Genomic DNA, 27009 nt, shown 5'->3' with positions numbered 1-27009 from the left:
TCAGCCCAACCAATTAAAATCTTATATGTCTGTGTTGTGTTATTTAAAATCAAGTGGGCTTTTTGAAACAGACAAGAGTAAAGCTCCTAACTGTTTGTATTTGGGCTGACGGACAGCAGAGAGAGGGGATTGCTTTGTTTGTTTATCAAATCCCTACTTGTGCTTCTCTAATTACTTTATTACAGCTTCTTAGGAACTGAATGAAGTAAATAAGAGTCGTTATAATGCAAATTATACAAAACATTTTATTATGCATGATACAAAAAAAGCAACTGTGGAGAATCTCTGTTTCAAAAGTTAGAAGCATTTATACCTAAGGTATTCAGAAAGCAATTTGATTCTTTTAACAGTTATTGAACTACAGGAGGCAATAGTGGTGATACAGTACTGTATAGACATCCAAATTTATTCCAGAAGTACCAAACACAAGAGGTAGATGTTCTATAGCATATTTTATAGTATATTTCTGGAATACAGAAAGCTAAGTACGTACACTGCTTTAAATTAAGATAGCACTAGAATGTGTCATAAATTAGAAATCTTCTGTTTGAGCTTTTAAAACAATTATGGTTGTAGCACTACAAAAGGAAAATTAACCATTACAGAATGGCTTCTTAAAGACATCCAGTCCTACTGAGAGATACTTATATCAACATTTCAAGGAAGAACATGGAAAATTATCTCAGTTCTCAAGTTGTTTTCACTGTTGTTAATGTATAGTTTGAAGAATTAAATGGAGAGTAGAGAGACAGACTTTGGAGAGGGGGATGGAAATTTACTGAACAGTAAGTAAATAGAAAATCTGCTTTTCCTATGCAATGTTTTGACAGTAACATGGCAGGCTTGCACAAGTTGTAAAGCTGAACACAAACATACACATATCTAAGGACATACACACAAAATTCAGTGACATATATTTGCTGACATTCAAACAGAAGCAAGATGAAAGAGGGAACATCACTGAAATTGCCCAAGGCTATCTATCTTTCATATCCAGCCATTAAGCAATTAACACTGTTATCTCAGAAAATCAAACATGCCTGGAAAATGCCCCCATAGTACCATCCTCATAATTAGGCAGAATTCAGAGGACTCAACTGTAGCTCAGTTACAAACAAGGACAATATTCACCAGTGTTGAATAAAAGCAACAATTTAAAACTTTTGAATATATACATGCATGTTAGCAATGTAGTGATCATTAACATTCTTTATTACAGACAAATTTATCAAAAATGTAGATCCCTGAGTATTTACAAAAAGTAGTCTGAAAATCTATTTGACCATGTAGCACCTTCAGATATAAATGAGAGTTTCAGCAGCATATGAAGTCGTGTTTTCTTTCCTCTTGATGTCTCCTTGTCAGAGAAGATTACAGCAAAAGACATTTTCACATGCTCCTGATGGAACACTGAAAATGTTAGAAATGCTGAGGAAAACATGTTCTGCAAGATTTGAAAAGAGGAAAAATGCATAAAATCTTAATGCTGAACTTGGATAAAGCTAAGGTGGAATACGGAAGACAGTCACACATAAGCAAAAGGTTCATACAAAAAAGGATATCATAGCTTCAGTTTTCAAATGACAAAGTAACTTCTCTAGAGGAGGATAACGACATAAGGATGGCACACAACCCACCATAATTAATTTGTGTTTGGCTCTTGTAATGGCAACATTAAGACGTCTCCAGTCCTTCAGAAGTTCTCCAAGCTACAAGGTAATAAAATAGTTGACCATCTTAAAATGTCATTTCCCACTAAAATTACAAAGTTCTACATTTCAAGTAAAACAGTTAGGCGCTACTTGTAAAATCAGAAGTGTTAAAAAAAGAATTTCCCCCTACAAAATCCACAAACCAAAAAACCACCAGTGCACTCCTTATGTTAGGGGTTTTCGTAAGAATACGCAACATATAAGAACTGCACTTTGTATTCATCCCCCAACTGCTTCTTCAGTTAGCATGTAAAGCAGCCCTGTGAGTATAGAGCACCTACAAGGGGAGGGCGAAGAACTGGGGTGGTAGTTTACACACAGTATTTTTTTAAAAGGCCAGGAAAACAACCCATGACCATAAACTGTGGTTACCCACAATGGGATTTGGTCTGGATCTCCCTCTCTCTCCTTTATTGTTTTATTTTTACAGAATAGAAGAAACTACTCCCAGTTTGAAAAAAGTAATTTGCCACACTGGATCAAGAACCTGCTATAAGAGAAACAGAAATCAACGTTCTTGTTCTATAAAATTAATTGTTCAGTTATTTGGATTCTCTGTAAGTATTTACTGGTAGCGTTCTAGTAGAAGTCTCTGTGGTCAGTTCTTTCTTACCACTTAACTGTTCTGCTTAAGCAAAGCATGACAAAGTGAGTAGCAATGTTAGGACTCAAGACTGAACTTTCAAAGGCTATAAACTGCTTGGTGACTGTGGAGTATAGTCTACTCACATTTCCATCACTGTTATTTCTTACAAAGGACACTATGATGATACTTTTGTCTCTTCCTTGGTACTTGTCAACAGTATTTACTTCCACTTTATAGATGTGTGAATTTATCATCATATCAGTGATTATCTTTAACTGATGTCTGTATGGAGATATGACCCCAATATCTGATGGCTTACAACCAGCCTAAAAAAATAGGTCACAGACACTGAATTATGGAATCTAGGTAGAAGAGTCAATTTAGAACACATTCTTATTGCAAAACAATGCAGGAAATATGTACAACACAAATACAAGTGTCAACTGTGTCAAAGGTGAAGCAAAAGCTCCTTACTTAATTTTCAAGTGTATAAGTGATTAAAATTGGTCCCTTCTTAAACAAAACACAGAGACAAATAGGTTTATTTACAAATTGTCTCAATAGCTAAATGCTGTATAATAAATTACATACTTTGTGGAAAGCATATCTAAAAGCTACCATAAGAAAAAGGGGAAGAAAAGGAGAGAAAGATAGAGATGAGCAGTCAAAGGCTAGAGAAGAAACACATCTAGAAGCACCACTTAAACAGCAAGGAAGAAGAGAATGTAGATGCGTGTCAGATAATTTCAGATGGAGGACCAGAACTGAAGACATGTTTAGGTAAGGGGAAAGCACAGGTAGTATCAAGACACAGACAAAGAATGGAAAACAAAAAATAAATAAGAGAGGCAAACAAGCTTAAGTAGTATTGAAAGGCAACGAACAATGGCCTCAAGTAGATACTAAAAAGCAGCCTTTCACACTGTGTCCCTAGGGGCACAATATTGATTCCTTCCAGGGACATATCTGGTAGTTTGAGAGGTAACCTCCCTAAACATCCCTTTCACTTCTCTAACTGAGAAACCCACACCTCCACTATATAAACACACTGCATTTGTTGTCAAAATATAAGGATAAATCTATAAAAGTTTTACTTAGTTCACACCTTGATAATCACAGATAAGTCCCATCGGTAGCAGCTGGTTTATACTACGTAGGAGTAAGTGTAGATTTACCCCACTACACACCTCTTTTTCAAGGTGGACAACACCTTGAAAGGTGGCAATCCTTTCTTCCAAACAGAGAAGCAAAATCATTACCTTTATAAACATTGATGTCAGGAAGAATACCAGTCTGGCTTCTGTCATGTTACTGACACCTCCCTTTTCTGTCTGCTCTGGTGCTGGAACCTAAACAAAAAAGGCAAATATCGCATGCTGAAATCCCATTTTATTTGCTAATTTAGGATTAAGGATAAACCAAATTTGTTCACATTTAAAATAACTGCATGTAGATAATTTATTTCAAAAAGAACTGGTAGCCAGTGTGGTGTAGGAGATAACATCAGTGTAGGACTCAGGGGACCTGGGTTCAAATCCATCCTGGATATGGAAATTCACTGGAGTAGTGGCAATGATAAAATCATTCACTGAACATCTCATATACCTCAAAAACCCTGTTGGGTTCCCACAAGTGATTTGATGATGCATAACAACAAAAACAACAACACCTATGTTAAAAACAGAAAGTGATCATGCTGGAATACATTTACGAACCATTCTACTTGCACGTTTCTACTGAGCAGAGTAAATTAAAAAACAGAACCTTTTTCAAGAGGGAAAAGAAAGAAGAACAATTAAAGTCTACCTTCTCCGTGTTAAGGAAACAGACAGGGTTGTTTGGATCTAGCGCTTCCTTCAGCCATATTTCTGAAGAATATTCCTGCTCCAACTTTAACTCTTTTAAATTCGGCAAGTCAATTCTACCTTTAGACACTCTTTCAGAGCCACATTCCAGTTTACCTTCATACACCAACTTGTTACTCAGGGACATAATCTTACTAAAGGATTAAAAAAAAACAAAGCAAAATCAGGTCTGAACTCCCATAAAGAGCTGTTCCTATGCACCACAACTACAATTGTCCGTACCTGTTCATTCGGTACTGTACAGTGAGTTGCACGACAGCATTTTTATTTTTTTCTAACCTCTTGAATAAGCTTTCACTCATGCCAAGATCTCTGTAAGAAAAAAATCCAGTCAGTGGTTGCCATAATATCTATCAATATGCTATATAAATTACCCTTGTCAGCAGTATGCCATCTTACCTTGCTTCTGCATTTTGCACAAGTGGAGGTAGCTGCTGATGGTCCCCCACCAGCACAAACCGAAGTGAATAGAAAAGTGGACCAAGACAGACTGGCTGGCTAATCTGAGAAGCCTCATCCACTATGCAGAAGTCAAACTGTTTATGAGTGAAAATTGGGTGGTTTATTCCCATGCATGTTGTTGCAATTACTGGCTGGAAAAAGACAGTGTTATTTTAAAATTCAGAACACTCTGTTTTGTAAATAGGCTCTAAAATTAAGGTAGCACTGCCTAGTGGCAAGTGTTTCCCAGTTATGGAACCCATGAATAGCATTATCTACAGTTAAGTGTACGAGGAACCTGGAAAAAATTTCTCTTACCTGACCACGGTACAATTCCTCCAATTGAGCTACAGTTTTAATACATTTGGATCTGCAAATTTCCTCTTCTGTAAACTTCTTTATGTCTGGATGAACCTTCTGAGCTTTACCCAGCCGCAGAAAACCTACTTTGAACCTTGCTAACTTCAGCAGAATGTTGTCCACTGCAGTGTGAGTAAAGCTTGTCAAGAGAACACTGAAGCCACAAGCATAAAGAATTCGAACCTAAAAGGTGAAGAAGGTGAGGGGAAAGCATAGAAGAACTCATCTGTATTTCCAGCTCCCCTGCTGAAACATGGTTGTCAAGTCATATACAGGGGAATCTTGCTACAGCTCTTACGAGGGAAGTTGGAGAGCTATGCAGGCTAGCCCTCCCCCTGCTATCCAAGCATTTGGAACATGTAGAAAAAACGGCCTTATATTTAGCACAATTTGCACGTAAGGATTCTTCAAACAAGGAAGAACCCTGGCCCAATCAACATATAATTATGTCCCATTGGGCATGGAGGGATGCACTGTATGTACATCAATACATCCACAGAACTTCTTTGAATACATACAATCACATGGACAGCAAGGGGGCATGTTTGTCAAGGACTCAGCAATTTGGTATCACGGCTAGTTTGCACAGCTCTCCGATATATTTCAGAAATACCTATGGTGGGCCATCTTTTGTTTTCTTTTCAAGAAACTTCTACAATTCACATTATGGAAATGAAACATGTTTACATGAACGTGTTCCTGGTATTTCATATATCTGCCTGCTAACCAAGAATTGCTCACATATTTACACAATCCTTCTTTCTCTCCCTCCACCTGGAGAAATGTTTATGATCCTAAAACAAGTGCTTAGAGTTCCTATATGGTAGAAAAAAGATCTACATGCAAATTTGAGACACCTGGATTGCTGGTAAAAAAGCTACAGTAGCCATTTTGCTTTTGGTAAACTACACTTGAACTTCAGAAACAAATATATGCGTGTGTATATGTATTACATACATACACATACGTTTATTTTATTTTATTTCCAGCAAGGTTTAGATTCTCCAATGCCAAGTCATAAAGTAAACCTATCTCTCCAGTATACCATAGAGAGTGATTTTGATCAATATTTGAAAAATGTTTGAAAACATGTCCATTCACCTTTGTTCTGGTGAAATAAGAATCTGTAAAATTTGTAAAACTCTCTAATATTCTGCACCTATAAAATAAACTATGCTTCATATATAAATTAAAGAATGTGCAACACACTTCAAAAAGGTATCAAATTTGTTTTCAAATCTTAACACTTTCCAAGCCATAACAGTATAGAAATGAAAATTTCATATCACAAACTATACAAGCTAAAGAGAGTAAGTTTTAAGGCATAGTCCAAACTTCAGTTGCTAAATAATTTTACTACAGGTATATTGACACAAAAATGTATTTCCAAGAACAGACACATACCCTGACCTGAAGAGATTAATCTTCCACATATATACATCATCTGACAATTGCCAATACAGCTTCAAATGCATCTTCTTATGCATTTATTATAGAGTGTCTTACCAGAGCACATATTGTAGTGGTCTTTCCTGTTCCGGGCATACCAACAATAAGTGTGTAATCTTTTGAAAGAAGCACTTGTTTCATTGCTTGTTTCTGAGGCTTATTCAGACCTTTGAATTATGAAACAAATACCGTTTTTATTAATTTTCCATGTAATAGAAATTACAGGTTACCCACCTGTAATTGTAGTTCTTTGAGTGGACCTCTGTGATTCACATCCTGGGTGATCCGCGTCTGCGCAGAGCCTCATTGGAAGATTCTAGCACTTCTGTAGTAGCAATGAACATATTAGAATATGCTCCTCCCCACCTGTATAAGTACCTTGGTGCCAAGAGTCCCTTTTCAGTTGCGTCAACCACCGCTTAATAGTAAGCAAGCAATGGCATGACAAAGGGGAGGAGAGGCGCGATGTGTGAATCACAGAGGTCCACTCAAAGAACTACAATTACAGGTGGGTAACCTGTCGTTCTTCTTCGTGGCCTCTGGGAATCACACCCTGGGTGACTAATAAGCTGTCTTACCTGGAGGAACGGTGTCGTGCCAAGGTAGCGGCTAGAACAGCACGTCCAAATGCCGCATCAGACTTCTGCCGGAGGTTGTGTCTATAATGACAGATAAACGTGGACGGCTGTGCCCAAGTGGCAGAGGCACAGACATCCGGAAGAGGTACACTGCGGAGAAAGGCTGTAAAGGCTGCCACTGCCCTGGTGGAGTGAGGGCGGACCACTCTAGGGGCTGGTAAATGAGCAAGTTGATAAGCCAAATGAATAGTAGAGGCAACCCATCTAGAGATAGAATAGGAAGTCACCTGATGGCCTTTTCTAGGTCACTGATGGCTTATGAAAAGACATGTGGCTGAAATCTGCTCGACTGTCCAAGGTTTTTTTTTTTTATACCAAGTGGGGAGCAGGTTGAGGTATAGTCCTCTCAGTGATGTGGCCGCTTCAACACTGATGGTTGTCGAAAGGTAGGCCAACTATTAGATGGTATTATATCGAACTGGGTAAAACACCTGGTTGACTAGCTGGTGCAGTTTGTCGAGCAGAGCACTGGTTGGGGAAAATGGCAACCCGATGCATGTGCCGAGCGTGCGTTTGAACCCCACGCGATGAAGCGAGCTGTCAAGATTGCTGATGTCGACGGTCCTGGTTAGAGATCAGTGGTCAATCCGAGGGCATTGAATATGAAATGGTCTCAAGCCATTCGGGATGAGAATCCTCAGGCAATGGAATAACCAAAGGATTGCTGGAAGGAATGGACGGTTGTGGACTGGGAGGAGAGGACGTTAGTTGGTCAACTCTATCATCCCATTCTCGAGATTGAGAACAGGGTTGATGAGACAGAAAAGTCTGTCATCATCTGAGGGAGATCCGACCAAAATTGACTCAGAGAGTTGTGGTTGTGGAGGGATGTCTGTAGGCTTAGACTGTTTAGCTCGTTTAGGAGGAACAGGCTCTGGAGCTGGAGCAGCTTTAGTAGGTCTCTGACATTTAGAAGTTGTTTTCAAAGTCAATGACTTCGGTATGGAGGGTTTCGATTTGTGTGTCTTCGAGATCTGAGGCGTTGGAGATGGAGAATCGGAATGAGCTGGTGTAGCCGATGGACGTTGTTTCAATGATTCAGTACATCTTTTTCCATTGCTTTGGTTTGGGAAGTGGCCCTACAGAGTTGGGCCATTTGAACTGGTTGTAAGGATTGTTTCCAAAGTCCGAGTTTTAGCCTCAAGAGGCAAGATCAAAGAACTTCGCGCTTAAAATTTCTGCAATGGGTACAGGAGGAAGTTTGATGTTGTTCTCCCAAACAGAAAAGGCACTTAGTGTGTCTGTCAGAAAGTGGGATCTTATTATCACAGACAACGCAGTGCTTAAATAGTAGAAAATAACTGAGGAGAAACCCCAATGATTGGAGGGGGGGTGCTGCAGCCAGAGGCCAAGTGAGGAGAAAGGAAAAATCTTTGATGATAAAGAGTTTGATCTAACAGTTAAAAGAAAAAGATTGATAACAGGAAGGAATCAATAATAAGCTCTCTTTTACTCACAGAAGCAGAAATATGAGGCTCTCAACGTGGCGGTTGAAAGAAACTGAAAGGGGACACTTGGCGCCAAGGTACTTATACGGGCGGGGAGGGGCATATTCTAATGTGTTCATTGCTACCCAGGATGTGATTCACAGAGGCCATGAGGAAGAACCATACTTTCACCTTCATTTTAACTAGATGATTGCATCGGGGATTAATTTTGCAAGTCAGCAAAAAATGACTAATAACGGCAAAGACATCAAGAAGAGCTGTTAGGTTATGATTCTTTATTTACCTTCAGGTAAAATTAAAAGCATTTGTTCATTCCAGAAAATTCATGTATCAAATAATGTTCTGTGACACCATGGGAATATACATTCCCTGGCCTATATAGGACTCACCAAAAAAGCACAGTTGTGCCTCTGTGTAAGTTAGAGGAGAGCGGAACAAAGACCTTCAAATCCAAACTCAGCTACTGGCTCACTGAAAGGTTTCTGGACAACTCACACTTAATCACTAGAGAGATTCCATGACTCTCAGAGACTGAACCCTACGATCTGTACTGCATAAAATTTAACTTATTTCACAGAGTTATAGTTAGAGTAAGTTCAGATAGTGTTTCATATCCAAAGCCTCTGGAATATACCTGACAATAAAATAGGAGCAGTACTACAATCCTGCCTTGTTTAGCAAAATATTTGTACAGCTAAAACAGTTGAACAAGCTATTATTTTTTCTTTTTGGAGAAGCATTTTGTTGAATACATAAGATAATCAAGGTTATCATATACGATGAGCTGCATGGCGCAGTGGTTAAACTGCTATACTGAGGACAAAACTCTGCTGATGACCCAGGTTCAATCCCAGGTAGCCGGCTTGAGGTCCATTCAGCCGTCCAAGGTCAGTAAATTGAGTACCCAATTGCTGGGAGGGGGTGGATGTGCAGCTTGTCAACCAGCCAAAGAGTACTTTAAGCACTATAATTTACAAGATTTTTTAGCCGCATCATTACCAATGGTCTTTGAGTGGCATATAAGCAGAACAATTTGCTTTACTTTCAGTCACAAAGTTCTGCAGTTGATTTTTAAGTTGAAATACATTAATTTACTGATTTAGGTTACTCTAACAACAGAAGTTGTTTCTGAACAAAATCAAACTTCTATTGTACCTTTTAGAATGTTTGCAACAGTCTCCTTTACTTCTGGTGGAAGGATGGAGCTCAAGTGTTGGACAAACTGCGGTTTCTGAAATTCTATTATTAAGTTACGAAGCCTTTCACTAAAAAGAAGAGGGAGTTAGAGTGAGAATAGAGAACATACTTCTAAGAATAACATTAGGCATGGAAGTAAAATCAATATAAACTGACCTGGCAGGAGCATTTTCCATCAGTTTAGAGAGATTTCCTAAGGCACCGTTTATGCCAAAAGTGCCTTCTTCGTGATCTAATCTAAATACAGTGTCTTTGGAAATGCATGACAAATTCCTGGAAATCATATATAGAAGCAATTGCTAGTTAGAGTTCATGGCCCTAAGAGATTCAAATATCGCATTCATCATGCAGAAGACATACACCAAAGTCTGAGAAGCCTAACAGCTGTCTGCCACTACACTTTGACAATCCCTGCTTCTTACCTGTCTACATGCAACAAGGAGAGAGCTCATCCTAGCACCTCTGCATATACATCTATAAAAGACACAACTGATGCATATATTCATATACTTTAACAAAAACAACAACATAAGCTTGCACTATTTGTAGAACAGCTCTAAATACCATGACTGTTGAACTGGGAAACAAAACTTCAGCAAATCTAACAGGCAAGGAAATGTATTCCCAAAAGACTGATCAATGTCATTATAAACTGGAAGCTGGCAACCTCTTTAGGTCTAGGGGACCGAACTCTTTCTCTTGGCCTTTGCTAAGACCTGCAGAAATTATTTTAACTCAAAGGAGGAGTTAAGGTTAGCTTTTGTTTCCTCTTCGAAATCTAAGCAATTTGAAGGAATTCTTGGGGGATGCCTGCAGGCCACATGGTTGCTCGCTCTACTGTAAACTGATCAATGAGACATTTCAAGCTGATAACCCACAATGTTTGTGTAAAAGCAAGATCATATTTAATCCTTAATTATTCAAGTTTTGCTCTCTCTTTACAGCTGTCTTACCTGTACGCCTTTCATCTCTGGCTTCTCACTCACTCCCCTTTTAAATTTTCTAAATTATCTTTTTATAATCCTGTGTTTGAAAAGCAATGCACGCTAACGCTGCAATAATACCACCAAAATTTGTATTAGAAGAGATGGGTAAGTAAAGGTTTCTCTTCGGTAGGGAAGGGCTCGCAGAACACTCTCTCAGGAGAAAATTTATATTAGACTTTCAAACCCCATGAAGGATTGAGAATGTTCCCACTGTATTACCTATCCAATAAGCAGGATATTTTAGTTCTGTTGATGTCCTGAACATAGCCAGTAGACAGGCCAAGTAAAGTGCTATCTTCACCACTCACAACGATTCTGTCTCCTTTCATCAGATTTGTTACAGGCATGGGATCATTTTTACGCTGAAACCAATGTAAATACTGCCCATCCATCATCTCCTGTACATACTCCAGCCTTAACATATTTCCAACGCAATCTCCGTGTTTCTCTCTACAAAAATTAAGAACAATGTAGTCTTGAATATCTTGTAGTATACAGCTGATATGATTAAATAGGTAGGGCATGGATGGGCCACATGCTCCCCCCACAAGGTCTCTACAGCACATCTGGGACCCCTGGCTCCCATAACCTCCGGAAGTCTTCAATGTATTTGGGAAAGAAAAAAAATATTTTTGCTCAAGAAGTCACACTGTGCTGGCAGGGGGGAATTCTACCATGTTTCAAGGAACACCCAGCAGCACACACACACCCCAAAAATGTTTTAATTTTTAGAAAAAGATGGCCAGTAGAGGTCACAAAGAATTTTTTTTTCAGTTTAGCACTTTGTTTTAGTTACAATCCATTTCCGAGTTAACAAAAATGCTCTATCAACCTTTACATTACCTAAATGCCACATCAAACCGTCTAAACAATTATAATTTTAAACTATGCAAATTTGCCCATGGCCATCCCCCTCACCTTTAATCCCACCATTGTGGACTGCCAGCAAACCTAAAAAATAGCTCTCAGCCCCACTGAGATCACCCACCCCTGCCTTAGGGAGAAGTCCAAAGTGTTCCATTTACCTTTTATTCAGTGCTAAATATAGAGGGGGAAATGTTATAAAATAGTATCAATACCTAAAATGAAGTTTCTAAACAACTAAATGACTGGTAATGGTAATTTGTTCAACCTTTCTGCAACAGGCATCATCCATATGTTTCTATGCTCCTTCTTCCCATCTTTGCACTGTGACTCTAGGGTCAGCATCAGACACCAGAGACGAAAATACTCCAAGTGAGAGGATTTTAGATGTTGGGTCTCTTTTTCAACAGCAGCAATTACATCAGGAAAAGCGGAGATATTTTTCTGCTCCTCTACAGCCCTAAAACACAACTCATTGTTAGTTGCACCATAATACTTGCTATTGTGATGGCAGATTACCTGCAATAAATCTTTTGCTAAAAAATGAAAAAAAGACTTTAAAAATGAGTATATTGACTCTTAGGGGACGTAGTGGCACTGTAAGTTAAACTGCAGAAGCCTCAGTGCTGCAAGGTTGGAAGACCAGCAGTCATAAGATCTAATCCACTTGACAGAGTGAGCGCCCATCGCTTGTCCCAGCTCCTGCCAACCTAGCAGTTCAAAAGCATGCAAATGCAAGTAGATAAACAGGAGCCACCACAGTCAGAAGGTAACAGCATTCCGTGTCTAGTCGCGCTGGCCACCTGACCACGGAAACTGTCTTCGGACAAATGCTGGCTCTACAGCTTGGAAACGGGGATGAGCACCGCCCCCCCTAGAGTCAGACAAGACTGGACTAAATGTCAAGGGGAACCTTTACCTTTGAGAAACCGTTTGGAAGACTTACATAGATTGATCCGAGTCTTCCCATCCCTGAAATTTTAGTTCTACCAGTACTTTCTGCCCCCTCTTCTACATCCCCCCCCCAAGTGATTCTTTTTGCCTCAGGATGTTATCATTTTGGTACGCTCTATGTCAGAATAACAAATATATTTAGCATATTCTACATACTTGATCTACGTTTTTGTAGCTGGAAAAACAGTTACAACACACATAAACATTAACCTTATATTGAAGGTAGAATACTAAAGTGTATTATTATGCATATTATGGAAGGCAACCAAGTTTTGGATTGTTTCCGTTAATGCACCAAAGGACAAAAATGTGAAATTGCAGACAGAGTATTGGAATGATGGGGAGGAATGAATAAACTATACCATACTCTCTGTCTGATATTTGCTGTCATGTTTTCATACCATCTACCAAAGTCCTCCGAGGGACAGAGTGCTTTGTCACATAGAGATTTAACATTAATGATACCATGGGTGTCAGTCATTTTGAACAAAAGTCTACTTGAAAACAGTAATTTATAAACAGAGTTCTCAAAAAGGGAGTGTACCTGCTATAAAGCATACAGTTCTGCTTCTGGGAGCAATAGCTACAAATCTGACTGTCGCTAATCAATGGAGGCAAAGGCGCAAGCTGTGTCTGCTCTTTTGCAGTGTCAGATTTACATAGGCTGTGAAGTAAATAAAAGGCCAACTGATTTCTTAGTTTAATTAGTTCTGCAGGAGGGAAAAACAAAAGCCATATTCAGATTTTTTCCAACTTTGAAGAAAAAGGCAGACAACAAAACTAGCTTATGTTGCTTAATTAAAAACATGGATTAATTACAGTGAATGAATCAAGGCAACAAAAACAGGAGACAAAGTGAAATTAATGAATTAACTTTCAGTACATTTCTAGCCTATAACATCACTGAACATACTTTAATATATGGGATACTCTTGCTAAGCATAAAAATGTTTCTGAAATCACAGTTCTCAATGGCTAGTCCTGTTACTTAGCATAGTAGGTTATGCTAGAGTAGACCCACTGGATCAGTGGGAATTGGTGAGTCAACTCCTCTGTATGTTCCACTGATCCAAATGGACTTATTTTAGCTGTAAGTGAACTAGAACTTACACAGTAAAGTAAGTTGCAACTAGAATAGCCCCACATTTGAATCAACTGAACTTGCAGAGGAGTTGATTCACCAAATCTTCACTGATTCAATGTGCCTAATCTAGTATGTCTTATATATTAAACAAAAGGATTTCAGATGTTATATACTACTGTCTGTGTAAGCTTCTCAGAGTGTATTTCTGCCTAAAAAGGGGAGGGTATAAATGCTTCAAATAAATAATTGTTAAAAAATAGGCCTAAGCTAACCACCCTATCATCTTTCTTGCTATTTACCTCCCTTTCCAAACAACGTAGGAAGAGAGGGTGGCAGAAAGATCACTGCACAAGAGACGGGACTTACATGTCTTAGCTCAAAGGTCATCATGTACCTAAGTACACAGAAGAACATAATTTCCTGATAAAGTGTATTAAATCTGTATGCTCACTAATTCAATTGAGATTTGCAATTTCTTATCATTTCTGAAACTATGGTCCTTAGTACATTCAAGAAAGATATTCCTGGAACTGGAGAAAGGGATTTTGTGCAAAATAAAAACAAGTCTTAATCCCCTTTCTGTCTCAGAGCTAGAAGGAAGGAGACCTCTTCCTTTGGATGCTCAGAAAGCACAGAGAGAAGCTGACAGGCCCTTGTCATCCCCTTAAAGTTTGGAGATGGGTTGAAGAATACTCGTGCTTGCTGGGAATTCTGAGCCCTTAAGAGTCTGTCCAGTGAACATATGCCCCAGTTTCCTTTTACATTTGGAGAGTTTTCTCTCCCTGGGAAGCCTATAGAAACTGAAGTTTATTTCTTGCTGGTAATACTGAATCCTAGCACTTTGATAAAGAAAACGGAAGCCAAGTTCATATGCAAGCATCTTGATCAGCACCAATGGACAGTTTATTACCAAGAAACAAGGACAGTTTGTTATCAGAGCAAACTAGATTCTGAACAGCAGTGAGGATTTTGAAAAAACTCTCAAGGAAATGTTGAGCATAATAAAATATGAACTATATGAATCAAGCATTTCTATGAATGAATTTAGCACTTTTTATGAATGATTTTATGAATGAATGGGACGTGGTGGTGCTGTGGGCTAAACCGCAGAAGCCTGTGCTGCAGGGTCAGACCACCAAGCAGTCGTAAGATCGAATCCACGCGACGGAGTGAGCGCCCGTCGCTTGTCCCAGCTCCCGCCAACCTAGTGGTTCGAAAGCATGCAAATGCAAGTAGATAAATAGGGACCACCTCGGTGGGAAGGTAACAGCGTTCCGTGTCTAAGTCGCACTGGCCATGTGACCACGGAAGATTGTCTTCAGACAAACGCTGGCTCTATGGCTTGGAAACGGGGATGAGCACCGCCCCCTAGAGTCAAACACGACTGGACAAAAATTGTCAAGGGGAACCTTTACCTTTACCTTTATGAATGATTATCCAGGATTCCCAGCTGATAGTTATTTATTACTAAAGGAAATGTATATATTATAAATGTGTGCAGCTTTGAAATAATCTTTTAGGCATCCCTGTGGCTGTATATTTTTGAATTAATGTGGTTTGAATTTCAATTGAAGTGCTTTGGATATAAATATTTACATTGTATTCAGTGGTTCTCAAATTGGATTCCCCAAATGTTCTTGGACTGCAATTCCCAGAAGCCTTCACCACTTACTGTGCTGGCCAGGATTTATGGGGCTGCAGTCCAAGAACATCTGGGGAGCCAAGTTTAAGAGCCACTATATAAATGACAAATATTTTAAAACATGCATGTATAAAAGCAGACAAGTAAACTGCTAGTAGGTGTTCGTGTTTAGTAAGAAAATACAAGTTTTGTTTATATTATTAGGCTTTCAGTGCACCATGTTTCTCTTATTTTTTGGGTACCATTCTTTGAAATTTGGGCTGGAGGAGGAACGGGGACCATCTCTACCACTTTCAGTGTGGGACCAAGAGGAAAAATGGACCTCATTCTGCTTGCCTTAAGCTCTCTGAACACCTGATACAGCCAGTGAAATTGTCAGTCCCTTAAAAATGGTCATTTCTCCACTCTAGCTAGTGCTGCAGCTGTGTCTCCTGCTATGAAAAAAACAAAACTTACTTTAACTGCTCATGTTAATCACCAGCTTGGATTATTGCAAAACTGTTGGGGTGTTTTTCCACACTTCTAATGGGTTCAAAATACGATGATAAAGTGACCAAAGCTAGAATCCTACTGCTTTTTACAGCACATAGAAAGAAAATCAAGAAAGTCACTGAAGCTAGATGACAAGGCTGATCATGTACCAGTTTATGTGGCTGGGACCTCATAATTTAGCTGTTGTAGCTTCTTTGAGTAGTAAAAAGCAACAGGATCCTGGCCCAAACAGTTAACAGCTCATATTCATTGACCACAATGAACAAATATTTCACAGCTGTCTGTTTTCAGTCAAAAATCAGAGCAATAGATTGACCTACCAAACACTGAATGACCTAAAATCATGGTATCTGAAGGACTGCCTCCACATAAACTTATGTCCTTATAGACTGCCCTTAGAGGCCCTGAGCCAAGTCCCCTCACCTCCAAAATCAGACAAATAATTGTTTGGCATATATTATTTTTTTGCTGCTAAGCCATGTCTCTTTTGTTCAGATAAAAGGAAAATTATTGTTTTTCTACTGCCATCCAATTTTCACTTGTTTCATACACTTTACTATTACTGTAATTTGTAGTTTTGAAACCTGATATTCGTTAACTTGAAGACTAGATTCCTGAAAAGTGAGCAAAAATATGGCAAACACATTTCTATCGAAATATTTCTGAATGGACAAGTTACAGTACCTCTCCGATCCATACGATTTCCAGGAACAGGAAACATATTGCCAGTTTTAAGATAAAGGAGGAATCCAGCTTCAGGGTCTGCCCTCCTTCCTTGGCACAACAGTGAGTACAACACTACCTGAAATGATACATAAGAACTACCGTTTCCCCAAAAATAAGACCTAAACAGAAAATAAGCCCATGTATAATTTTTCAGGATGCTTGTAATATAAGCCCTACCCTCAAAATAAGCCCCATTTAAGTGAAACCCCGCCCCCCACCATTGTGCAGCAACCAGATGACATGACTGTATTTGAATAAATATAGATTGTTGTACATGAAAAAAACTAAAACATCCCCTGAAAATAAGCCCTAATGTGTTTTTTGGAGTAAAATTAATATAAAACCCTGTCTTATTTTGGGGGCAACACAGTATTAAAACAGGAGCTTTAAGTATAAAAGCAAGCAAGTACTGTAAATGTGCATTTCACTTCAGTAGGAAATGCTTTAAAATTTGCAATATGTCTTCTATATGTGATCACATGAAGTATACCAGTAGCAAGTAATCACAACAGTAAGGCTGCAGCATTACAGAGGACAAAGCTATGGTACTAGGAGCGGTGAGCCACATCAGCAGCACACTTGCATAGGAGCTTCTGCTCATTCAAGCCATTCAGGAAAATAAAGACGCACAGGAATTCACTCCTCCCCATTGTAAAGTCCAATATAACACGTTATGCTCCACACACACCCAAAAGTATTTTAGTTTCAGCAACAGGAAAACACCCTCCAGCTTCTTTTGGGCACACAGAAAATACCTTGTCCCTCGTGGTTGTTAACAACATCCAAGAAGTACAGAACCTCGAGCAAAGCCTTCCTTGAGGATTTTAAGAATCAACAGATCATGTGGGGAAATGTGCTCTGAAGGACAATCAGAACCCTCACATTTAAATAATTTAACTGGGACCCTGAACCAGGACCAATAACAAAGCAGCAATTAATGCAGATGTTAGCCTCCAAATGTACTGTATGTTCCTACTAATATAACCTGTGACCAATCACAAAGCTGCATTCTGTCACCTGAAATGTCGGTATCACCTTCAAAGGCTGCTCCACATAAAGGACATTAGCAGAGCATTAATTTGAAGTTGCCAGTTATAAATGATGATAACTCTTCTCTAGGGCTTGAAAATTTTTAGAATGTCTCACCAGTTACTCCAAAATTTCACCAGTCAGCATAACCAGACTACAGCGCTGCAATTTACTGGGATTGGGAATCACTGATATCTACCCTCAGATTTGGATTGCTTTATTACCTGAGTGCCTGTGGGGTCACGAAGCTTGTATTTTAAATGCAAAAATAAAATTGAAAGCAAAAGTGCCTGGCCTCTTAAGGAACCACAGTTCCCTCCCACCCCAGGATGTGTCATCCTTCGGTTGAAATGGGGAGCAGGGAATCTCCATATTCTCCAGCATGGGACTACTCTACCTTCTCCTGCAGAGCTATATCTCTATGTACCGCTCAAACTCTCTTCTTGCAAGAACAGGGCAGTTTTGCTTTTGCAATGGGAGCAGGGAGAGGAGGACTGCAGGATTAGAGAGAGAGAGAGAGAGAGAGAGAGAGGTGGAAAGGAAGGAGGCAGGGAGAGAGGGAGCTGTGTCTCGTCAAGCAGCATTTTTCACTCATCACAGGCATTTTTCAAGCCCTGCTCTTCTCTATGTCTCACTAACAGACAAGGCTACTAAAACCTCTCCAAATCACAGAGACAGTTTAGGAATTCAGAAGCATCCTGTTCAAGATATAAACGTTCCCCTTAAACAGGAAATGATTCAGGACAGAGATCTTCTCATCTGGTCTATAGACTTAGTTTCCACCATTAGCTCTATCTGGTCCAGATAGGACTTAAATTTATTCCTCCTCATTCAATTCTCCAATGATTTCATGCACTAATTTGGGAATGCTACACATGCAGTGCTTGCTGAAGATTTCTTCAACAGCATCACAACCGTGGACTTCAAACAGGATCCAAAAAGTAAGCATCTACTCCTAAGTGCCAGGAGCTGCCTCAGTTCCGGGTAACTGGAGAGGATCCATCATGCCAACTACAGAAGACTTTGACTTTGAAGATGGCAAAAAACTGTCTTTGGAACAGATTAACACAGCTGGTCTCCCATGTACCCGAGTCAAAACTCTCGGGTTTCCTTTTGCATTAAAATACTATAATTCCACATATATTTGTATTTATACCTGACTTCGGTGCTCTATTGAATTAGATTCCTTGCCACTTTTAAGTTCCAGTGGCACGATCTTGTACTGAGTTTGAGATCTGCGATGAATTGTTACACCCATTGTAACATCAATTTTGCCTTTTACACCAAACCTGGGACACCAGATATTCTCCTCAACATCCAGGATTTCTGTAACTCTGACAGTGCATAAGGAGTCATCTTTATCTCCTGGTCTATTAGAAAACAAATGAAAAATGTTAACTTATCATTCACCTCTTTTTTAAAAAAGGTCTATTTTTCTAAATAAACATTTGACAAACGGGCAAAACCTATTTAATTATTTAAATGCCTATTACTATATTTCTTAAACTGAAGGATGAACCATTTACTACCTTTTTCAAAACTGCTTTTGAACAATTTTTTTTCATCCTTAAGGTGAGAAAAATTATTTCATCCCCTAACAGAATAAACTAAATGAAATACTATGGCCAACATTTTAGGATGTCACCCCTTTAATAGTAGATTCAAACTATGGAATGTGTAGCAACAAATCTGGAGTTAATCTATTTCAGCTGACACATGGGTATGTCTTGTATAGAAGAATGGCAAGGGACTGAAGACATGTATCCACACATAGCCTAATGTGGCTGACAGCTTACTGTACCCAAGTCAAGGGGAAAAAATGACTCCCAATATTAAAAACAGAAAATATCATGCTGTTGTTAATGCAGGCCAATATAGACTCTCTGTGCTTATACTGCTGTGCTTATGAATACATCAGCTTCCCCCAACAGGACCACAGGCTAATGATTTCTCCCCATTCTCTATTTATGAACAAGAGCAATTGCAGCAATGAGGATGATGAGTTGATTCAAGTTGACACTCCCAGGGTTTTTAGTACTCAGCAATGGTTTGCCAGTCCATCCTTTTGATGGCACTCTGGAACCGTGCAGCTTAACTAAGGCCAAATAGGTAGCAAGGCCTGCAACCCCATCAGATACACATCTTTTGGATCATCTCAACTGGGAGGCACACTAGGAATTTGAATTCTTAGCCCTTGGTTCTGCAGCTATGTGCTCCAACCCCCTGTGCCACACACCTCTGTCTGTATAAAAAACACTTTATTACTAAACAAACAGTTGCTTATTAAGAAGTTAGAATTAGCACGTTCTCTAAAGTCAGGAAATTACACAGAAGCTATCACAAGGTTACGATACAGTGGTGCCTCACTTAACGGGCGCCCCGTTTAACGACGAATCCGCATAGCGATGAAGATTTTGCGATCGCTTTTGCAATCGCATTGCAATGTTCCCTATGGGGAAAAATCGCTTTGCAATTTTTCACCATACGCCCCATTTCCCCCCAGCTGACCGGCGGGGGCTTGGGAAGGACCGCGAGGGAGCCCTCCCCCACAGTCCTCGCAAAGCCCCCGCCAGCATTTTCCCCCAGCTGACCGGCAGGAGCTTCCGAAGGACCGTGGCCCTTCCGAAGCTCCCACCGGTCAGCTGGGGGAAAATGCTGGCGGGGGCTTCCGAAGGACTGCGGAGGAGGGCTCCCCCACGGTCCTTCCGAAGCTCCCGCCAGTCAGCTGGTGGAAAATGCCGGCTGAGGCTTTGCGAGGACCGCGGGGGAACCCTCCCCTGTGGTCCTCTCAAAGGCCCCATTTTCGCACAGCTGATCAGCGGTTCCAAAATGGCCGCCTGCTGTGTTGCCTCGCTTTAGAGGCACCGAAAATGGCCACCCCTATGGAGGATTTTCGCATAAGGTGAGTTTTTAAGCCCATAGGAATGCATTAAACACGTTTTAATGCATTCCTATGGGCTTTTTTCTTTCGCATAGCGATGAATCCGGATAGCGACGATTTATCCGGAACGGATTATCGTTGCTATGCGGGGCACCACTGTACTTTACTAGCAAGTATCTAGAATTTAGAGGGACGTAGTGGCATTGTGGGTTAAACCACAGAATCTTCTGTGGTGCAAGGTCAGAAGATCAGCAGTCGAAAGACTGAGTCCATGCAACGGAGTGAGCTTCTGTTGCTTGTCCCAGCTCCTGACAAACTAGCAGTTCGAAAACATGCAAACGCAAGTACAGTGGACCCTCGATTTACAGAATTAATCCGTACTGGAACTGTGGCCGCAGGTCGAAAATTCCGTAGGTTGAGGGTCCATTTCCTATAGGAATGCACTGAAAACCATTTAATCCGTTCCAGCCAAAGAAAAAAAATCCCGGGCTTCCAAAGCTGCACCCAATGCCCTCTGCCTTCTGTCCCCGCTGACCTCTGCCTCCCTACTACATCAATAAACCCGTAATGAAACACATTGTTCCTATCTACTTAACAGAGACTTACAATTTTAGCTTCATGTTAGGCTGGGTAGCTTGATCAGGTTTGTACATGAAGTTTTCTGCCCATTTACCAAAAGATGGGAAGTATTCCTGTATCTCTTGCATTATATCGTTTTGTTTTAGGTTTAATTGGTACCTTCAGAAATGAAAGAAAGAAATGTATATTAAATTCTGTACAGTAAATAAGAGAGAAAAAGTGGCAGTGGGGACATCTGTTCTGTTAGTCCATCGTTTAGTAACACTGTTGCAGTGGTTTCTGAATACAGTTGTTCTATTATTATTTGAAGGCATTTGCCAAAACCTAGTACCTTAATTATTTTTAATGCTGGCCATTCCACCAAATCAAATCCCTTGAAAATATCTAATGAAATTATATCTGCATTGACCTTTTGTTTTGGCTTTACATTTATTACTTTTAAAACAGAACAGATGTCTCTAGGCTGAGGAACTAGACATCCCCTTTCCCCTGTAATGTTTATGTTAGCTATAGAATTCTTAGAAAATGATATTATAAAAGATAAAGAGTTTAGGTATCAGTATTAAGGATAGAGTAAAGATTATTTGCTGGTGACAATAGAAAATATGTTAGAAACTGATGAAGCTTAAACTACATTTAAAAGAATTTGAGAGAGATCACCAAGTTGCAGATAAACTGGCATAAATCTGAAATCATGGTCTTTAATCATAACAAAGAAAATGAAAAATTCAAAAAGAAATTAGTGTTAATATTTGTAAAACTATTAAACATTAGAGTATAAATATTCCCAGAAAACTCAAAAAAGATTAAAAGAGAAATTTAAAATACTGAAACAGGTGATTATTCAAAAGCAGGTTGATTTAAGGAAAATTGGGACTCTCGTATTTTGGTAGAATTACAGCATGTAAAATGAAGATACTACCTAAGACAAATTTTTATTTAGTAAATATTGTCTTACAAGATAAGAAAAATACAGTTAAAAAAACAGAAAATGTCTTCTTTAAAATATGTTAACAATTTGGAATATAGGAAATTATTTATTGTGCCAGTTTCTCCATGATACCTATTGACAAAACTGGAAAAATTCCAAGAAAATCTTAAAATACCAATTTAGAAGTTATTAAGAAGACAAGTTCTTAGAATAAAAGACTGGTTTAAAAAATGAAAAATAAGGAACAAATAAAAGAGCTAATTTAGGATGAAATATCTTGGTATAATGTCATTCAATTAGGTCAGTGGACAAAGAAATGGATAAAAAGAAACAGGGAACATATAAAATAGAAAGGCATTATATTACAGAAGAAAAATGTAAGAGATAAGAGGGTACAGAAGAGGACCGTAAAAATTAGTTATTGGAAGTAGAAGAGGAGGACTTATTGAAAACAATATGGGAATTTGACTTGGGAGAAGAAAAAAGTTGCAACACTTGGAAAAATATAGAGAACATTAGACTATTGAGACCCACATCAATAACAATAGAAGAGAATTTGTTTGTTAGTGTGGAGATAGCAAGTTTCACTCCAATGAAACTTAATCAAATAGATAGTAATTATTCTAAGATGTGCCAGAGAGTATGCCAGAAAATAGGCACTTACTGTATTTTCATATGTGGTGGAAAAGGGAGCCTATATACCAATTTTGGCAATCAGTTTTTAAAGAAATAAATGAAATGACCAATTTAAATTTAGATGTATGTCCATAAATAGCACTTTTATTAATATGTGAAAAGGAGGTGGATAATTGGATAACCAGAGAATTAGTTTCCATGTTGTTAACAGCAGCAATAATGATTATTTCAAGGAACTGGAAAACAGCTTATAATTTTCTGTTATGCGATTGGTATAGAGAAGTATGGAATATAACAATTAGTGATGAATTTATATGTAATATAAAAAATAAGAGAGAGATAACTGCCAGATACATTTGCAGATATATGGGGAGAATTTATCAACTTTGTATTAATAAAGGAGAAAGGGCAATGAGTCTATACAATTTTGGAAGGATACTAGGGCCCCCACAAGGGTGATGATATAACTGGTTATTCTCAAATGATCGTGGTGGTGGGGAGCATTGTATATGTAATGTTCTTTCTTTTGGTTCTTTTTAATGTTTTAATGTTTATTAATTGTTTCATTTTTGTTAGTATTTATTTTCTAAAAAAAATTTAAGTGGCAGTGGGAAAATATCTATCTTATTTGCTTGTTATTTAGACAAAAAAACATGGTTATTTTTAGATATTTACAATTTCATAAGTATAATTACAAAGAACTATCCTTTACCGCTACTGCAAGATGAACACCATTATACAAAGATAAATGGGTGAACACTGAAGACCTAGCATACACTTGAAAACATCTGTATCTTCTAAAACAGCTATAGTAGATTCAGTCCTTTTTTACACTTAACATATTTCCAATTACCCCCAAAGAATGCTCACGTTATCAGGCAATCACAGCAGGAATTCTTGCCCCCACTGTGTAAACTGTCTACATTAAAATGTAAACCTAACAAAAATTCAGTTCTTGATAGAACCGCAGTGTTCATTTCCCACAGAGTCATTCTGTTATAGCTAGCACTTACAGCTCTTTTAGATACTTTGGTCCATGAACAATTGAGAAGGCAATTTCTTGTAGCTTTTCTTGTGTAAAATTTGTTCCTGCTTTTTGGAAAATTTCATGCAGAATTGTACCTATCAGCATTGAACATGATCCAGGTCCACATGTCTGTAAAACACAATAATCACTCTCAAATGAATTTTTTTTAAAATGTGTAGGCACTACTTATGAATCAAGATGCGTGTTGATATAACTGTCCGAAGACAGTTTCTGTTGTCACGTGCCCAGTGTGACTAGGGAACGCTGTTTTACCTTCCTACCAAGGGGCGGGGGAGTAGATATTTCCAAATATCTACTCGCATTTGCATGCTTTCGAACTGCTAGGTTGGCGGGGAGCTGGGACAAAGCGATGGGAGCTCACTCCATCACACGGATTCAATCTTACGACTGCTTGGTCTTCTGACCCTGCAGCACAGAGGCTTCAACTCCAGTACTTTTATCGGCTTTATTGGTGATGAAATAACAATGGAATAGCCCATACCTGTCCATAAAATAGCTTTTGAGTCAATTGTCCAATTATTTTTGGTTAATTGGAAAAGAGGGGGATACATATTAAAGAACTGTAATTCCTAAACCCTTCCTCCAATTTGGATGTGGATATCCTCAAATTAAAGCTGAGAGAGACTGCACTTTAAGGCCATATTGATTATTTAACTGTAACTTAAAATTATTTTGGTAAACAGCCAAAATAACAAAACTTGTGTCAGGATCCAAATATTTCGGGACTTAACTGTATGTCCCTTAAAATAGGTCCCTACATACTGTTCCAGTTGAAGACTTTGAAAATGCAGAATACTGAAGTATACTGACTCTGCGAAAGTGCCACAGATCATGATCTGACCTAAAACCAACAAAAAGTCTCTTAGACTCCTTGGTAGATGAAGCTGATAAAACTCAGTCCCTGTCTCCACCACCTGTTTAGCTGTCATAAGAATGACTGTAGGTGAACTCAAAAAATAGCAAATATTAATAACCAGAAGATTTGAAATCTATCAATATAACATTAATAATCCAAGAAGTATCTATAAAGCCAGATATACAAAGTACATTAAGAAAGACCCTGTTCAAGTACATTAAGAAAGACCCTGGAAGTACTTTTAACCAAACTGGGTGGTGTATTTTTAAAGTGCCAATTAGTCAATATCCATAACACAAATTTTCCAAATATCTACATATCAAAAAATTTAATATCAACATTTTCCTCCACTTACCTTGAACTTTTCACTCAGTATAGCTCTCCTCATACATTTAATGCTATTTGATACTGTAGTGCCAGAAAGCAGCATATCTGGATACAGAATTAAATATCCTGAATCTGCGTCTATTATCCAGACACCAGAACTGCACTGTCCTTCTAAATGAATGATATCTCCAGGTTGTACTGGAATAGAAACCCTGTTTAAAAAAGGGTGAATTATAAAGCTGACATTTTTAAAAATCAAAGTAAAATTATGTTATTTCTGTACATATGCAGGTAATGTCTACAAATAAAAGGAAAGTAAGGCAGCCAAGTTTCCACTGAAATAGCCATGTTAGTCTTTCTCAGCATTTGGTAGTAAATGGAAAGGGAAAACTAGACAAAAATGAAAGCAGCACAGAGTGGCCTGGTTGCCAGATGGTGCAGGGTACAGTATAAATGTAATAATAATAATAATAATAATAATAATAATAATAATAATAATAATAATAACAACAACAACAACAACAACAACAATAACAACAATAATAATAACAATAATAACAATAACAATAAATACAGTATCACTTTGAAGACTAACAATTTTATTTTGCATGAACTTTCATGAATCAAAGTCCACTACCTCAGACATTAGAGTAAAAACACATGGCCAATACATTTATATGTATCCTCATGACTAGGTGAGAAGATACAGATAATAGACGAAGTGACACTGGCTGAAATCTTGTTGCTCAGCTCAGTAAGTAGCACCAGAATAACCCCACTGAATCAGTCAGGATTTGATGAGTCAGCTACTCTGTATATTTCATTGATTCAGATACATCTATTCTATTTGTGGTGTGGCTCTTCGGCTTGAAAACGGGATGAGCACCGCCCCCTAAAGTCGGACACGACTGGACTGAAAATGTCAAGGGGAACCTTTACCTTTATGCTAAAGTAAGTCGCAAGTACCTAGGCCCATTTGACTCAATCAAACTTGTGGAGGAGGTGACTGACCAATTCTCACTCATTCAAGAAGTACACTACATACTCTAGTGCTACTTACTAAACTAAGCAATAGGATTTAAGCCAAAGGTTTATTAACACAGGAATAGAATTATCAAGATGTGGATTACTTCAATTAGCATATCCCAGCCAGGGTAATAATTGTAGGCCAGGTAGACATTGCTGTTACAGGAATGCAAGGAAATGCATCTCCTAGAAGTAATTACAAAGGGAGATTCATAGGGAGGCAGCAGAAATTGGCTATATAGGCAAGTTCCAATGCTTCTCTAAGGATCTCAAGAAAGATCAAGCCTTTTTTAGCCACAATAACCTGTCTGATTCAACAAAGGTAGTTACAAAAATAGTGAAAGACCTGGAATCCTAAAGAAACTGCTGAGTTGAAGGGAAGAGGAACATAGCTATGGCCTGGGCCCAAATAACCACCTCAGAACCACTGAGTTCGATTAAATAACAGAACATAACTGGATTATTCTTCGGATAAACAGCATTCACCTGCATTTAAACTTTCTGTGCTAAAGTGAAGACTTTTTTTTGCTATGACCAATTAATAAAAATAACTCTGGAGTTTACTGGAGACAAACACGCTTTGCAAAGATATTTGGAAAACATTTAAATAGTTACCAGTCATTCCTAAGGATGCACAACTCAGTATCCAAATCTTCAGGCACAGAAGCAGCTGTGATTGTCAGGTGTTTTTCAATATCATTTTCCTGGACTTGTAAAACACAGTACCGGTTGTTCAAACCCTTGCTGAGCACGGTGTCGGGGAAGCCATTGGTTCTCTTGGGAAACCTACAATTATAGTTACATGTACAATGCACACAACAATGGAGACATTTACATTCAACAACAGAAGGGCTCCAATGACAGCCCAAGAATCTCACCATCCATTTCTCTCTCAACCTTTCTCCATTTTTCTGTATGTTTTTCATTTATGATTTGCCATTCCCCCAGGAGCTTAAGGCCTCCTCTAATTTTTAGGCTGCCAAGTAGAATATCCCAAAATGTGGCGACTGGCCAAAGGTCGGAACGGAAGCATATGCTGACTTTCCTTACAGGATAAAATCACATCAGCCACACATACGCAGCAAGTTTCGTCTCATTTGTCTTCTGTATCACAATTGTGGAAGGTTCACTTCTTTTCTGAGGGAGCGTACGCCTGGGCGAGAGAAACGTACTGGCGTATTTTCCTGTGCATGTTCATACATGTGTTCAAGTCTCCTACGACTGTGTGCTCTTTACTACAAAAGAGAAATAA

General features: G+C 38.7%; 1 protein-coding gene across 1 annotated transcript; it reads right to left on the bottom strand.

Annotated features, from left to right (window-relative positions):
* Window positions 1-219: 219 nt before the first annotated feature.
* On the bottom strand, window positions 220-26828 carry DNA2 (DNA replication helicase/nuclease 2). The gene is made up of 20 exons (XM_078390837.1): window positions 26373-26828; window positions 24760-24943; window positions 23514-23656; window positions 20961-21092; window positions 18630-18843; window positions 16403-16520; window positions 13045-13210; window positions 11815-12006; window positions 10902-11132; window positions 9853-9969; window positions 9655-9764; window positions 6471-6580; window positions 4923-5147; window positions 4563-4756; window positions 4386-4475; window positions 4105-4297; window positions 3558-3647; window positions 2442-2624; window positions 1563-1709; window positions 220-1418 (listed from the first exon to the last, which is right to left on the bottom strand). The coding sequence occupies exons 1-20, from the start codon at window positions 26681-26683 to the stop codon at window positions 1362-1364; spliced, it is 3207 nt and encodes a 1068-aa protein (XP_078246963.1). The 5' UTR covers window positions 26684-26828; the 3' UTR covers window positions 220-1361.
* Between the last annotated feature and the right edge of the window lie 181 nt (window positions 26829-27009).

This window comes from Pogona vitticeps, chromosome 3, assembly GCF_051106095.1.
Source record: "Pogona vitticeps strain Pit_001003342236 chromosome 3, PviZW2.1, whole genome shotgun sequence".
Taxonomy (NCBI): Eukaryota; Metazoa; Chordata; class Lepidosauria; order Squamata; family Agamidae; genus Pogona; species Pogona vitticeps.
This window is presented reverse-complemented; position numbering and strand designations above follow the sequence as displayed.

Coding starts and splice junctions, on each gene's coding strand:
- DNA2 (XM_078390837.1), bottom strand. CDS start 26,683: ATGAAAAACATACAGAAAAATGGAGAAAGGTTGAGAGAGAAATGGATG. Junction 4,757..4,922: donor AGGAATTGTACCGTGGTCAG/GTAAGAGAAATT, acceptor GTCTTTTTCCAG/CCAGTAATTGCAACAACATG. Junction 3,648..4,104: donor GTTTCCTTAACACGGAGAAG/GTAGACTTTAAT, acceptor TTTTTTGTTTAG/GTTCCAGCACCAGAGCAGAC.